Below are 14,655 nucleotides of genomic sequence, written 5' to 3'. Positions count from 1 at the left end.
TTCTTCCACCTCGGGGGGGGGGGCGGAACTTCTGGCATTCCTCCCCTGTTCCAGCTCCGTCCCTCTCTCACAGGAGACAGTCCTCCACAAACCAACTCCAACATGAGTCACTCCCAAGGGCGTGTGGGTCACCCCCGCGTGTTGCAGTCCTCCCAGCACCTAACTACAACAGCGGGGGCTTCCTCCCACAGGGTCCCGGCTTTCTTCGGGCACAGTCACCTGGGTCGGCGTGGGGCCCCCCACAGGCCGCAAATCTGCTCCACCGGTGACCTCCATGGCTACGGGGGGGCGGCCCTGCGGTCTCACCATGAGCTGCAGGGGGATCTCTACACTGGCTCACCTCCCCCCTCCTCCTTTCTTCCTCTGACCTCGGTGTTCTCACAGATGTTCTCCTCACAACTCCTCCCAGGTTCCCCTTCTTAAATACATTATCTAACTGGCCCAGCTTTGGTGCAAAGGTGGGTCTGACTTGGAGCCAGGGGAGCTTCGAGAAGTTTCTCACAGGGGGGCATCACTGTAGCCCCCTCCCCTGCTACCAAAAACCCCCACCACTCACTCAAACCAGGACAAGCAGAAATACAATTTCTAGATAATAATGTGGAATATTTCCTCTTTTCTTCCACCCTTAGGTTTTGCATTTATACAACACCCAAGTTTAATGTTTGAACAGGAAGTGAAGACTCTGTACAACAACATTCTTTCAGATAAGAACTGTTCAGTAAACTTAAAAATCCAAGTGTTAAAAAACCTCCAGACTTACTTGCAGGAGGAGGATACACGTATGCAGCAGGCAGACAGAGACTGTAAGTGTTGAGTTCTTCTGTGCTAATGAGGCATGCAGAACCTAACTTTCTTGCATAAGATCACTGTATGTGTGGAGTGAGTCACTCAAGATTGTTATCTAATCAATAATATTGTACACAAAGTATCTTAGAATAATTTTCAACAATTCGTTATGTGCATAGGTATGTTGAGAAGCGTAGCTTATTATTTACTTTCAAGATGTATAAATCCTGAAAGCAATCCAGAATGCATAATTGCTGTAATAATGGTAGTAATACTTTTTATCAGAATCTTCTCTAAGTTTAATTTGCAGATACAAAATAAGAAATTTTTAAAATTAAAACATTTATTGAGGAACAAGACTTTAAAGTCATATCTCTTTAGTTTTTTGAAGTATATTTGCCATCAGACTGGTCTGTTTCATGAGATCATAAATGCATTCTAAGACAGCTGAAATGTGTATGTATTGTAAAGCTTAAAGATCAGTACGCATCAAGTAATGGCAAAGTAAATTATTATACTGTGGTGAGTGTGCTATTGCTTTTGTCCTTTTTACAGGGAAAAAAGTAGCAAAGCAGGAAGACCTGAAAGAAATGGGTGATATTTCCTCAGGGATGAGTAGTTCCATCATGCAGCTATATCTCAAACAGGTCCTTGAGGCTTTCTTTCATACCCAGTCCAGTGTACGCCACTTTGCTCTAAATGTCATTGCACTGACATTAAACCAGGGCCTCATCCATCCTGTTCAGGTATGGTAGGCTTTTATGATGGGGGGTTTTGTTATTCAGGTTTTCACAGGTTTTTACACTTGCTAGATACATTTCTAGTTTTTCTCTTCCAGCTATGTTACGGTAATTTCTTATTGTAGCAAGGGGCCTTTACAGAAAGCATATTTTGAAATCTGTTTTATGTTGTTTAGCCAGTGAGATTCCAAATGCTGTATTTTCTTGTCTTTGGATCAAGATGTAAAATCCCAGCCAGTGCCTAAAAAGCACTTACAAATGTACATTGGAGCATATTTCTGTTATACTTAAAGATTTCAGGTGTATGCCAAGCTGTTTTCTTTATTTGATTCTTTATCCTGAAAACAGTGTCAGCTTGCCTCAACCTCAATCCCCATGTCCTCCAAACACTATGGAATTCCAGAGTCAATGTCAGAACTTCAGTTATCTCTATTATTCTTTGCTTACATAACATTTTTGTAATTATTTGTTTATAACACAGCCATTGTGCATGTTCAGTCATAAGTGGTTTTGTTTGTGTTTTTTTTTTTTTTTTTGATGGCAAATTTTTGTAGTGTAAGCTGACTTTAGAGAAATGGAAATACTACCTGAAACCTTACACAACTTCTGTCATTTATAATGCTGGTCTCTTGTGTACTTTGTACTATTTGCTTGCAAAAAGTAGTCAGGTAGTAAGTTGCATTTTATTTTCTGTAGTAGTCAGAATATAACAAGAACAACATTGTAATAGAAGAACACAGAGTGAGAAAGAGGAGGTACAACGATTGAATAATAATTTGATTTGTTTTTCAAGTGTGTGCCATACTTAATTGCTATGGGCACAGATCCAGAGCCCTCTATGCGAAACAAAGCTGACCAGCAGTTGGTGGAAATAGACAAAAAATATGCTGGGTTCATTCACGTAAGTAATTCTAATTTATCATTTCACAAAATACTATTACGTTCTTTGGTGACTTAACACTTGAATAGGCTTCAACCACAGAAAAAAGAATATAAAGTAACAAATAAACAATAACTATAAGCAGTTGTAAAGAAGATCCTGACTCTTTCCTCTGTTTGGAGATTTCTGTTCTTAGAAATAGAAAGGATATAATAATTTGAAGCATCTCTTCCAGTCTAAAAATTCCTTTAATTTATAATTCACAGTAGTGTTTTCCTCACTGAATAGTACATAAGAGCATTTATTTTCTAAGAGGCAAGGACAGCTGTTTCATAATGTTTAGCAATGATTTTCCTGTATCAGTAGACTAGGGAAGAGAACACCTTGTAAAAGTAGAGGTCCTTAGTGTATATTTATTAGAACGTTAAGTCATCAAGGCTTTATAAATTGTAATCTAAGCAGAAGGAGCACAGGAAGGTGTTAAGAACTGAGGGATCTTGCGGAAAGGAAAATCTGAGGGCTAAGCGAGGACTTGTGGAGTTGTGGCATAGTGCCATTAGTTCTGCTTAAGATCTGAAATTGAGCTGCAGCACCCTGTCCTTATTTCAGAAGGCCTCAGTCTTGGTTCAGTGTGTGTTCCATATTGTGGGACTTCATAAATCTGATTGTATTCCACTGAAATTGGAGCATTGCACTGTTCATGGCATCCAAACAGATACCTTCACCTACTGGATTAGGTTGGTAGATGAAATGTAGGCAGCTGGGATTTAAGACAATGTATAGATGAAGAGACAACTACACTGAACAGAAGCAGAGGTGGTATGAGGAGAGTTGGATATGCAGCCTGGCTAGAGATTGTGTGTTCTGAAACTAGAGCAGGAGCCTTGAAGTAAGTAAAATCAGCTGGAAATTACAGAATATATGCAAAAACCCTCATTTTCTGTTTGTCAGTCCTATTGTACTAATATGGACTCAGTTGTTGGTTTCACTACAAGTGACATCAAGCATACACATTTGTTAAAATATTCTGTTCATGTATGAAAACATTTCAGTAATCTCGAAAATTGTTTAAATTTGCAATATCTGGCTGCAGTGGGTAAACAGATTAGCTGTATGTTTCTAACAGAATTTGTGAACTGTTTTCACCGTAAGACATTTTGATTTCTGCCACAAATTCTGTTTTAATCTGTTTGCCAACTCAAAAGGTAGTAGTGCACTTCAGTGCATGTTTGAAAGTTAAACTTCAGATGACCATCCACTTAAAAGGAAATAAGCTAAAAAATGAGCTAGCAGTTTCTGTTGGCAGGCATTTGTTTAATTTTCCACTTTCAGTTCTACTGCTTGACAGGAATGGTTTAAGTAAAAATAAATACTTTTCCATTTCAGATGAAAGCAGTGGCTGGTATGAAGATGTCTTACCAGGTACAACAGGCAATCAATACCTGCCCAAAGGATCCTGTAAGAGGTTTTAGACATGATGAATCATCCAGTGCATTGTGTTCACACCTATACTCCATGATCCGAGGGAACCGTCAACACAGACGAGCGTTTCTAATTTCTTTACTCAACCTCTTTGATGATACTGCAGTAAGCATCACATTTCCTTCACCTAAAAAGAAAATAAAATATAGTATTACAAGCTTAAAGTCTCCTTTTACAATGTATTTTTATGGCATAATTATTAATAACTTTATTTCCCTAAGGTACTTTGTTTTGCTTTGTAATATAAGGTATTTAGCTATATAATAGAATACATTTGTTACTTTTGCATCATTCTATACTCAGTTTGGATTGATCAGAAATAATGTATCTTCAAGTATGACTAAATTTTGCATATATACATATTATTTAGAGTGGCTTTTGGGGGGGTATGTAGAATAAAATTTGTGATCATGTTTTTGCTCTAGACTGTAAGGAACACAGGATAAGTGTATGAATCTAAGATATTTGTATGTATATTTATATGTAATTTTTTTTTTTAATTTCCAGAAAACAGAGGTGAATATGCTCTTGTACATAGCAGACAATCTAGCCTGTTTTCCTTATCAAACACAGGAAGAGCCACTGTTTATAATGCATCATATAGACATTACGCTATCAGTTTCTGGTAGCAACCTACTACAGTCATTTAAAGAGGTATGTGCATTTATATTTTAGTATATTTATTACGGTGGCAACATAAGCTTCACTATAGTTTGATCAGTTTTTCGGTGAATACAGTATCATTACTATTATATGGACCAGTAGCGTTACTTTGTAACTAGTAGTTAAAAAGCAAACAACCCTTTCTGTTCTGGCCTGCATCTGGTAGATGCTAGTTAAAAACTTTCCTTACGTTGCTGCTTATGTTATTAAAAAAGAATGACAAATCTTGAGATCTTAATATTCAATCTATATCATTCCCTAATATTGCTGAATTAATTGGAATTAATATTAATTGCATGCATCAGGGAAGTACATGAACCCAGAATCATGAAATATTGAGTTATTTTAGTTATTTATATAATTTTAATAATAAAATCCAGTTTGCCATTTCTTCTGTTGTCAAGTAGCTGAGGGCAGTTGCATGTGTGTTGCCTGGGAGAATTTAAATACATTGTTTATTGCAAGAAAAGAGTGTGCAATATGTCTTTTCTTAAGGTAGCATATAAGAACCCCGATAATGGTATAGTATCTGTTGTTATGGCAATACACAACCCTGTAAGAAAAAGGCCTCTGTTTCTTAAAGACTTCAGTGTCTTAATTTCCTGGATAACTTTAACAGTAGAAGGTCCAAACTGTCAGAAAACAAACCCATTTCTAGAATTTCCAATTTGACTAGTTAAGTACAAGTCAGAGTTGATACCTGGAAAGTACACTGCTTTGAATTCTCACTCTTTTAATCTGCTAGAAAGAGACAGCACATTCCTTAGATGGGGGATCAGTGTGTAGCATCAGCTACACATAGAAGATGAGATCCTACTTGGGACATCTTAAGTTCTATGTTATGAAAAATCATACTATGCACAGTAATAATGCAAGTGTGAAATTCTGTAGCTATACAAGTAGTAGAACTGATTATTAATAATACTATATATGATGACTTGGGGGTTTCTCTGGTCAGCAGCGTAATTAGTGTCATAGAATTTTAACAGAGACAAGGATTAAAACCAGCTTGGACTAGTCTATACCAAAGTACATATGGAAATATAAGTAACATGCAAAAAATATATTCAGGTGAAACAAAAATGGAATGTTCTTCCTGATTTATTCTAATTGGCCTTCTACTGCATTTTACTGTCTCCACTAACAAACTTGAGCAATCTTCTTAAGAAGAACATGCCAGTGGAGTACTAACTCGTTCAGTTCCTTCTGTAACCACCTTGCAAAAAAATGTGGACTTTGGATCAATTTTTCAGGGGCCTTGGGTTGTAATTCAGTATCTTTTTGCCATAATTAATTTTAATCTTTGAGTATCAAGTTATGAATTAATAACATTGTTCAGGGAATTCTTCCTAATTTAAGCCAATAATGATTTTGGAAAGATTTTTTTTAGAAATGTACACGATGCTACTTGCCTTAATTTTGGAATGTGTGTTAACTTTTCTGTTTCGCAGTCTATGGTGAAAGACAAAAAAAAAGAAAAAAAGCCTTCATCAGACGAGGAGACTGAGAGTGACAGTAACAGTGGTAGTGAGAGCGAAAGTGAGGAGGAAGCTTCTAAGCCTCGGAGGTTACGAAAACGAGTAGACTCTGATTCAGATTCTGATGAAGAAAATGATATAAATGCTGTGATGAAATGTTTACCAGAAAATTCAGCTCCTTTAATTGAATTTGCAAATGTCTCCCAAGGCATATTATTACTTTTGATGCTGAAACAGCATTTAAAGAACCTTTGTGGATTCTCTGATAGGTAAGGATATTTAGATAATAGGCCATCTTGTTATCTAGTGAGTTCTTTGTAAGGATTAAGTTTGGGAGGGTTTTTTTTTTTAAAGTTGATTGTTGTTAATTGTTTAAGCACTAAATTTGTATAAGAGAAAAAACATAAATGTAATAGGTTGAATGTAATGAAACTTTGGCTTAGAAAAAGCAATGATTTCATTTCTTACCAGGGTGTCTATTGTATATGGAATGATTAAAATATAACTACTTACATTGAAGATTTTAAAAGCTTTTTCTTGAAATTACTTTGGACTTTCCTTAAAAGCTCTTCCCTTTTATTTTCTTTAAACAGTAAAATTCAGAAATATTCTCCATCTGAATCTGCAAAAGTTTATGATAAAGCGATAAACAGGAAGACAGGAGTTCATTTCCATCCAAAACAAACTCTGGATTTTCTGCGGAGTAATATGGCTAATTCCAAGATCACTGAAGAAGTGAAGAGGAGTATAGTAAAACAGTACTTAGATGTAAGTAAAGTTGCTTTGCAGAAAATCTGAAATCCTTTCAAACTAGGTAACGCAGTATAAACTTAAAAGTAGATGCTGATGTATTGGATGAACATTTCAAAATGTTAAGTTCCTGGTAATCTTATGCGATATACTGATAACTCACTATTTCCTTTCAGGATGTTTAGCAGGATTATCTTTCAAAGTCTTCTAATAAATTTAAACACAATAAAAATTAATTTCAACTGAAGTATATTTGTCTTTACAGAGTATTTTCTAATTTCTGGTATCCATCTTGTATACCTCTACCATATAACTTGTTCACTTTATCCCTTGTTTCCATCATAGGTAGAGAGACTAGATCTAGTGTATTTACCACCACCACCACCACCCCCCCACCATTCTTTAAAATATTAACTAGAGAAAACTTGCAGTTTTAAAAACATGGGAAGAAAGCTTTTACATATCTACTAGAAAATGAAAGTAAAAAGTTTGTAGAACAAAACGCAAGCTGTTGAAGTTTGAAGTTGTCTGCTATTTGTTTTACCCCGTTTCTTTATATTTTCATTTGGTTTTTATTTAATGTAGTGTGATATGAATGTCTATTTTTAAAGTTAGAATGTGGACTGATCTGTTTGGTTTTTTTTAATAGTTCAAGCTCCTTATGGAACATTTGGATCCTGATGAAGAGGAAGAAGATGGAGAGGTGTCAGCTAGCACAAATGCTCGGAACAAAGCAATTACCTCACTGCTTGGAGGAGGCAGCCCTAAAAACAATGCAGCTGAGACAGAGGATGATGAAAGTGATGGGGAGGATAGAGGAGGAGGCACTTCAGGGGTGAGGCGGAGGAGGAGTCAACGTATTTCACAGCGTATTACGTAAAATTATTTTTATGTGCTTATAAATGTCAGTCTATTATATTAAATGTACACCAAGTAATGTAATCCACATGAAAGAAAGCATTTTGTAGATAGAAATTCTCTACTTAACCATTTATACAACTTTTGTAGAAAGTTTAACAGAAAAGACAATAAAAAAAACAAACTAGAAAATGAGATTTATCCCGTATAAAAATTTATTAATTTTCCTTTGGAATGTACTGTGTGTTATCCTTTTTATTGTTGCCAAGTTTTTATGTAGCTTTATGATTCATGTGTATATATAATTTTATATATCAATAAGAGATAAAGACACGGGTACAAATTAAGAGTATGTGGTTTTACAAGGATATGTTAACCCCTTGGCGCTGGCGGTCGCGGTGCGTCTCATTGCCGGCAATGGAATGTGTGCTGGGAAATCCCAACTCCCGGCGTCAAGGGATTAAAAGCAATAAAAGCAATAATTTCACTAAAGTTCTTTTGTGTAACACTTGGTCTTTTTTCCCCCCAATGTTTTAGTCATTGAGAAGGTCAAAACGAAATTCAGACTCTACAGAGTTGGCAGCACAGATGAATGAAAGTGTTGATGTCATGGATGTCATCGCTATTTGCTGTCCAAAGTACAAAGACCGACCACAAATTGCAAGAGTAGTACAGAAAACCAGCAATGGCTTCAGTGTTCAGTGGATGGCAGGCTCCTACAGTGGCTCCTGGACTGAGGCTAAGCGCCGTGATGGCCGCAAACTGGTGCCTTGGGTAGACACTATTAAAGAGTCAGACATTATTTACAAAAAAATTGCTCTAACGAGTGCTAATAAGCTGACTAATAAAGTTGTGCAGACTTTACGATCGCTGTATGCTGCCAAGGATGGAACTTCCAGCTAATGAATTTGTACATGCAGCCAAATTTACAGGAATTGAAATAACAGAAAAGCTTGAAATATCAACTTTCTGGAAAAAAAAAAAAAAATCAGTTAAATGAAGAGTAAGAATGGAACCTGGGATGCAGGAAAAAAGAAGGAAATGTTTGGTAAACATTTATGTGGGAGCTTCCTTCGCTGTTGTGCAGCAGAAACTTCTCAGTTCATTTTTACTCCCACTGTATTATAGTTTAACAAAAAATTGTTTATATCTTGAAAAAAACCTTTCTGTTTAAAAAAAATAAACAAGTGAATGTTGGAAATTAGTCTGTTAATGTTCTTAATAAAGTGTTCTTGGAGTTTAACCTAGCAGCGGATGGCTTTCTTTAGCTTAGCCCAGTTTCCAGGGAAGCATTGTTTTTCCAGGCTGTAAAATGGCAGAATCTCCTGGATATATAATTTATTCTGTTGAAGAAAAAAAAAACCCAACCAAAACATGCAGTATCTATGACCTATCTGGAGGAGGAGTTTCTGTAAATGTAGATTTTGATGTATTAGGTCACCCTGAAATAATACAAGAAAAGGGATCCCCAGCAAATCTGGTGGAACAAATACTGCAATAAATTTTTTTACTTCTCTTTGTTACTTGTCTGTTTCCATTTGAATTTCTTATTGTAAAGATCTGTTTAAATTCATTTATATTATTTTGCAGTCTTTTATGTAAAATTTACTATATTAGTGGTTTTCAAAACAAGACAAAATATTGTTTATACAGTTTGTATAGGCTGACTTCTGAATAATTGGTATCTTTTTATTTTTATCCCTTAAAGGGTGTAAACACAAGTTAACTCCAGGGTTTTATTGTATCCTGCAATATTTAGTATTAACTATATGGTTTAGCACTGTGCCAAACACATTTTCAAGACTACATTTTGATATAAAAAGAAACTATAGTTTATTCCTTGTATGCTTCAATTTCTTTCTAATGCTGTCCAGATGGTAATTTATGATAGTTTAAATCTGGGGAAAGCTGAATGGGCTAACTGACTGTGTATGCATTTCTCTGGGTTAATATAGAGAGGTTTGTGTCAAAAGGAGATAGCTATACTAGTATCTGAGGAGTGAATGGGTATGAGTCTGGGTAATTACGCTACATTCCTTCACAAATGAATTTTAAAAAAAAATGTTTGTATATTAGCCTATTTTTTTTACTAACTGAAAGATGTTTTCACATTTTGTAAATTGAAAAAATGCTATTGAAAGCTTTCAGAAGCATTTGTTTTGACTATGTTGCCACAAGCCTTTCATAAGCAGTTTGCCTTTCTAGAGAGTAACAAAAGCAGCAGATTTGCAAACAGAAAAAATCTAAAACAACTAAACTTTTTAGGGGAGTATTAAACCCTGCTGTGTTTTCAAATGTGTTTATCTAAAACAGGTGTTCCTCAATAAGTAAATCTTTCTTTTACGTTTATTTTCCTTTACGAATTTAATTTATGGTAGGAGACTGTTTTTATGAAACTAGCTTGCAGAATTCTAATGTATTATTCAATTTGTGAGGAATAGTAACAGTATTCCAAAATATTCTCATGTACAGAAAAAACATTAAACTGAATTGATTAATAACTCCTCAGAATCTAGTTAGTAATTTTCCCATGGGAAATGCCTTTTTGCTGTTTCACCACTGGAATTTTTCTAAACAGAAATATTTTCTCACCTTTTTGTTTTCACTGTTCATGTTCTTCACTGTACAAAAAGCCACATCTCATGCTAAGATAGGTATTGTTAAAGTAGGGAGAAATAGAAAAAGCAGAAGTCATCCCTGCAGTTCTGGAAGCAGGACATTTTTGTAGCAAACAATGAACTACTGTATTTCTCAGGACCAGGAGCAGCTTTTATAGTGGAATTTCATACTTTGAGAATAGAGGGGGTTGTATGACATGTCACATCTTACTAGTAGAAAGAGTTGAAAATAAACTGAAAGGAAACTCCCAAATGATTAAAAACAAGAATTTCATACAGATGCAGTCTAAAATTAAGTTGTCACTAGTCTGTTAGCCATTTCTGATGCTATTTATATTAAAGAATCTTATTTTTAATAGGTAATATGTTTCCTTGTTCATAAACAAATTGTTTCCTGGTCATGTGGCTTTCCCAATAGAAAAGAGGGTTTTCCTATTTCAATTTATTTGGTATTTATTAGAATAAAATTATCAGGAAGAAATTATAATTAAAAAAGAGAAACCTGAAGTCTAAAGTTGTCTTAGTTGAGAGGATTTGGACCATTATTATATTGTGTAATATGCCAAAGGGCATACGTGCGCCTTGATGGGATCTGTTGAATATAATTATTCAACAAAAATTAATTATAGATTATTGAATAAATTGAATAAGATTCTCCCTAGTTGAGTTGAATTTTCCCCTTCTGTACTTCTGTACTACCCAGAGTAATATCTAGTTTTGTTTTACTTGCTGTGAAAGAAAAAGGTAGCAGAGTTAATTTTTGTGAAACAAATTCATGTTAGCTGTATGTAACATGGGCTGATGATCTTCACAGATACGGGCTGCAGCTGTAATCTGTGCAGTGCTCAGTCTCTGAGTAGCAGTCGTGGGTTTACCAACATGAACCACATTATTGGCAACAGCATGTACCAAGATAGGGTTTGGTTTTTTTAAAAAAAAAGTGTTGCAGTGTTGATACAGTAACAGAATTTTACCCCTTTGTGTTGACATAGCTTTGTAGTATTTTTTTCATTGTATGGCTATAGATTTTTACATATGTAACTATAATGACTATTGAATTTTTTTTTATTAGTGCTTTCTCCCTTTGAGTACAAGTTCTGTACAAGGAAACTTGTTGCAGTAGCTTACCTAACAAAGGGATATTGTCAAGCTTTTAGAATCATCGCTAACCACATTGTACTCTAAGAAAACATGGACACTTCCACAATCTAAATAAATAAGAATTAAATTATTATTTTTAATCTTCCACTTCAGTACTGTAAAATTGCAGACTAATTCTTGAGTATTTTCATTATCTACAAGCTATATGAACAATCGCAATAGTTTTTGACAAAACTTTAATTACAAATAAGTATTTTTTTAAATGATTCAGTAATGCCCTTTTGTATTTTTCTGAAGTTCTCTATTCCTTATATTAATGACTCTAACATTTATAAAGGTAGGCATGGGCAATATTCAGCATAAGTATTTTAGTGAGGTGTGGCCATTAAAAAGCCATTTAAAATTTAGGTCAAACTTTAGCCTTCATTTTGCTGTTGTGGTGTCACTAGTGAGAATATTGTTATTGTGAAATAATTGGATTGTGCTAAACATATCTCTAACATGAAATACTTTGTAGCACTGAAATAGTTTTTAAATGTATTTGTGGCTCATGACAAAAAAAATTTTGTAAGCAAGTGACTCATCTGGTGCTAGTTAAACAGCAGGATCTTCTGCCTAAATGCAGGTGTTAATATATTATGTTTCGGGGTAATGAATGGATCAGTTCAATTGATCCTTACTGTAAAGATAACACATTTTAACTCTGAGCCCCAGACAGATATTAATGGAGTTGAACTCAAACACACACCTAAACTTTTGTTATGTGCCTGTGTTCAGCCATCTCCAGGAAAGCAGGGCTCCATCATGTGTAATGGTTACTTGGGAAGACAAATGCCATCACTCCAAATGTCTCCCCCTTCCTTCTCCCTCCAGCTTTATATGCTGAGCATGATGTCATATGGTCTGGAATATCCCTTTGGTCAGTTGGGCTCAGCTGTCCCAGCTGTGTCCCCTCCCAACTTCTTGTGCACCCCCAACCTCCTTGCTGGTGGGGTGGTGTGAGAAGCAGAAAAGGCCTTGACTCTGTGTAAGCACTGCTCGGCAGTAACAAAAACATCCCTGTATTACCAAAATTGTTTCCAGCAGAAACCCAAAACATAGCCTGATATTAGCTGCCATGAAGAAAACTAATTTTACCCCAGCCAAAACCAGCACATACACCATAATCATACAAGCATTTCCATATCCCTCAGAGAATTTGTCATCATTAAAGTACTGAGTTGTAATGGGTGAGTTCTTAATGTAAGTAATGAGTTTTTAGATTTCATAGTTCCTTGACTAAATATTGAAGTGTTATTGTTATATACAAATAAATTAATAGTATTTTCATATTTTATTTATTTAAAATAAATGTTGTAAGAGTTCAGTTTGGACACTTCCAAAATGAAACTTGCAAGTTTTTATCCTAGAGTGCGCATACATTTCCTTGATCCCTTTCTCATTGTGCTCACAATGCTCAAATTATGCTTGGGGCACCTATAAGGCATCCAGGGAATTCATTTTGTAATTATTCTGAGAGAATTCTTGCTAGTCTATGTTGAGCCCATCAGACATAACTACATAGGCTCTAGTTTCTACATGATTCAAATGTGGTTTCCCACCTAATTCTGGAATTCTCCGTATTAGGAACGAATAGTTTTCATTGGCATACATGCAACTGCATCCACTACTTGCAGCTGCTACGTTAACTATCTCTTCCAAACATCCTCTTCAAAAAAAATCCTTAACCTTGGTTTGGGGGGAAGTGAGTGGGTAGGAGGGGCGAGTTTATCCTGTGCAGAACAGCAACAGCTTAGAGAACCAAACACCAGTGTAGTTGTTGTACAAGTGTGTGGCATGCATTTTAGGAATCACCTGTCCAGGCAAGGGGATCTACAACACTTGAGTTGTGAAAGTACATTACTAAATAACTGACTGTCCCAGTTACAGTTTGTGACACAAAGTGGCAAATATTTCTCAGAATTTCAGTGACTAAAAAATTTTTTTGTTTTGACTTCAAAAGAGCTTTTCTCCCTAACTGTACTTAGTAAAGTGGTGTTGAAAGGCTCATATTTTTGTTTTCATAGAATGTTTTGGGTTGGAAGGGACCTTAAAGATCATCTAGTTTCAACCCCCCTGCCATGAGCAGGGACACCTTCTGTGTGCCCTAGCATAGTTTCCAGGAGGATCCCCTCCATGATCTTACCAGGCACAGAGGTGAGACTGACTGGCCTGTAGTTCCCCAGATCTTCCTTTTTTCCTTTTTTAAAAATGGGGGTTATGTTTCCCCCTTTCCAGTCAACAGGAACTTCCCTGGACTGCCACGACTTCTCAAATATGATGGATAGTGGCTTAGCCACTTCATCTGCCAGTTCCCTCAGGACCCATGGATGCATCTCATCAGGTCCCATGGACTTGTGCACCTTCACGTTCCTCAGATGGTCTTGAATGGGATCTCCTACAGTGGGAGGTTCTTCATTCTCCCAGTCCCCACCTTTATCTTCTGCATCTTGGGTGGTGTGGCTGGAGCACTTGCTGGTGAAGACTGAGGTAAAAAACTCATTGAGTACCTCAGCCTTCTCCATATCCCTGGTGACCAAGTCTCCCGTTTCCTTCCAGAGAGGGCCTATGTTTTCCCTACTCTTTCTTTTATCACCAACATAGCTGTAGAACCTATTCTTGTTGCCCTTGACATCCCTGGCCAGATTTAATTCTATCAGGGCTTTGGCCTTCCTAACCTGATCCCTGGCTATTCTGACAGTTTGTCTGTATTCCTCCCAGGCTACCTGTCCTTGCTTCCACCCTCTGTAGGCTTCCTTTCTGTGTTTGAGCTTGTCCAGGAGCTCGTTGTTCATCCATGCAGGCCCCTTGGTGTTCTTACCTGACTTCTTCTTTGTCAGGATGCATCGCTCCTGAGCTTGGAGGAGGTGATCCTTGAATATTAACCAGCTTTCTTGGGCCCCTCTTCCCTCCAGGGCTTTATCCCATGCTACTCTGCCAAGCAGATCCCTGAAGAGGCCAAAGTCTCCTCTCCTGAAGTCCAGGGTAGTGAGCTTGATGTGCACCCTCCTCACTGCCCTAAGGATCTTGAACTCCACCACTTCATGGTCACTGCAGCCAAGGCTGCCCTTGAGCTTCACACTCCTCACCAGCCCCTCCTTGTTGGCGAGAACAAGGTCTAGCACAGCACCTCTCCTCGTTGGCTCCTCTATCACTTGTTTTGCAAACAAGTATCCTAGTTCCTAAAAGCTAGAATGGTGATTTAGCTGATTTCCAGCCCCACCTTCCCAGGGGATTGACTATTAAACAGGATACTACTT

At 36.7% G+C, this 14,655-nt stretch overlaps 1 protein-coding gene across 14 annotated transcripts in view; it reads left to right on the top strand.

Moving 5' to 3' along the window:
• Positions 1 to 10,141, top strand: part of LOC141917819 (nipped-B-like protein) — a 172,970-nt gene extending 162,829 nt beyond the window's left edge. For 13 of the 14 annotated variants that reach the window (XM_074811411.1, XM_074811409.1, XM_074811403.1 and 10 more), the window contains 9 exons: positions 630 to 803; positions 1,342 to 1,532; positions 2,320 to 2,427; positions 3,793 to 3,993; positions 4,396 to 4,542; positions 6,003 to 6,298; positions 6,623 to 6,797; positions 7,429 to 7,614; positions 8,175 to 10,141. In XM_074811411.1, coding sequence (XP_074667512.1) covers positions 630 to 803; positions 1,342 to 1,532; positions 2,320 to 2,427; positions 3,793 to 3,993; positions 4,396 to 4,542; positions 6,003 to 6,298; positions 6,623 to 6,797; positions 7,429 to 7,614; positions 8,175 to 8,540 — 1,844 coding nt within the window. In that variant the 3' untranslated portion in view covers positions 8,541 to 10,141. Of the gene's footprint in view, positions 1 to 629; positions 804 to 1,341; positions 1,533 to 2,319; positions 2,428 to 3,792; positions 3,994 to 4,395; positions 4,543 to 6,002; positions 6,299 to 6,622; positions 6,798 to 7,428; positions 7,656 to 8,174 lie in introns of all 14 variants that reach the window. The other variant, XM_074811410.1, reaches the window with a different exon arrangement.
• The last annotated feature ends 4,514 nt before the right edge of the window (positions 10,142 to 14,655 follow it).

The sequence above is a fragment of the Strix aluco genome, chromosome W (assembly GCF_031877795.1).
Source record: "Strix aluco isolate bStrAlu1 chromosome W, bStrAlu1.hap1, whole genome shotgun sequence".
NCBI lineage: Eukaryota > Metazoa > Chordata > Aves > Strigiformes > Strigidae > Strix > Strix aluco.
Note: the sequence above shows the minus strand (reverse complement) of the source record. Positions and strands in the feature narration are given on the sequence as shown.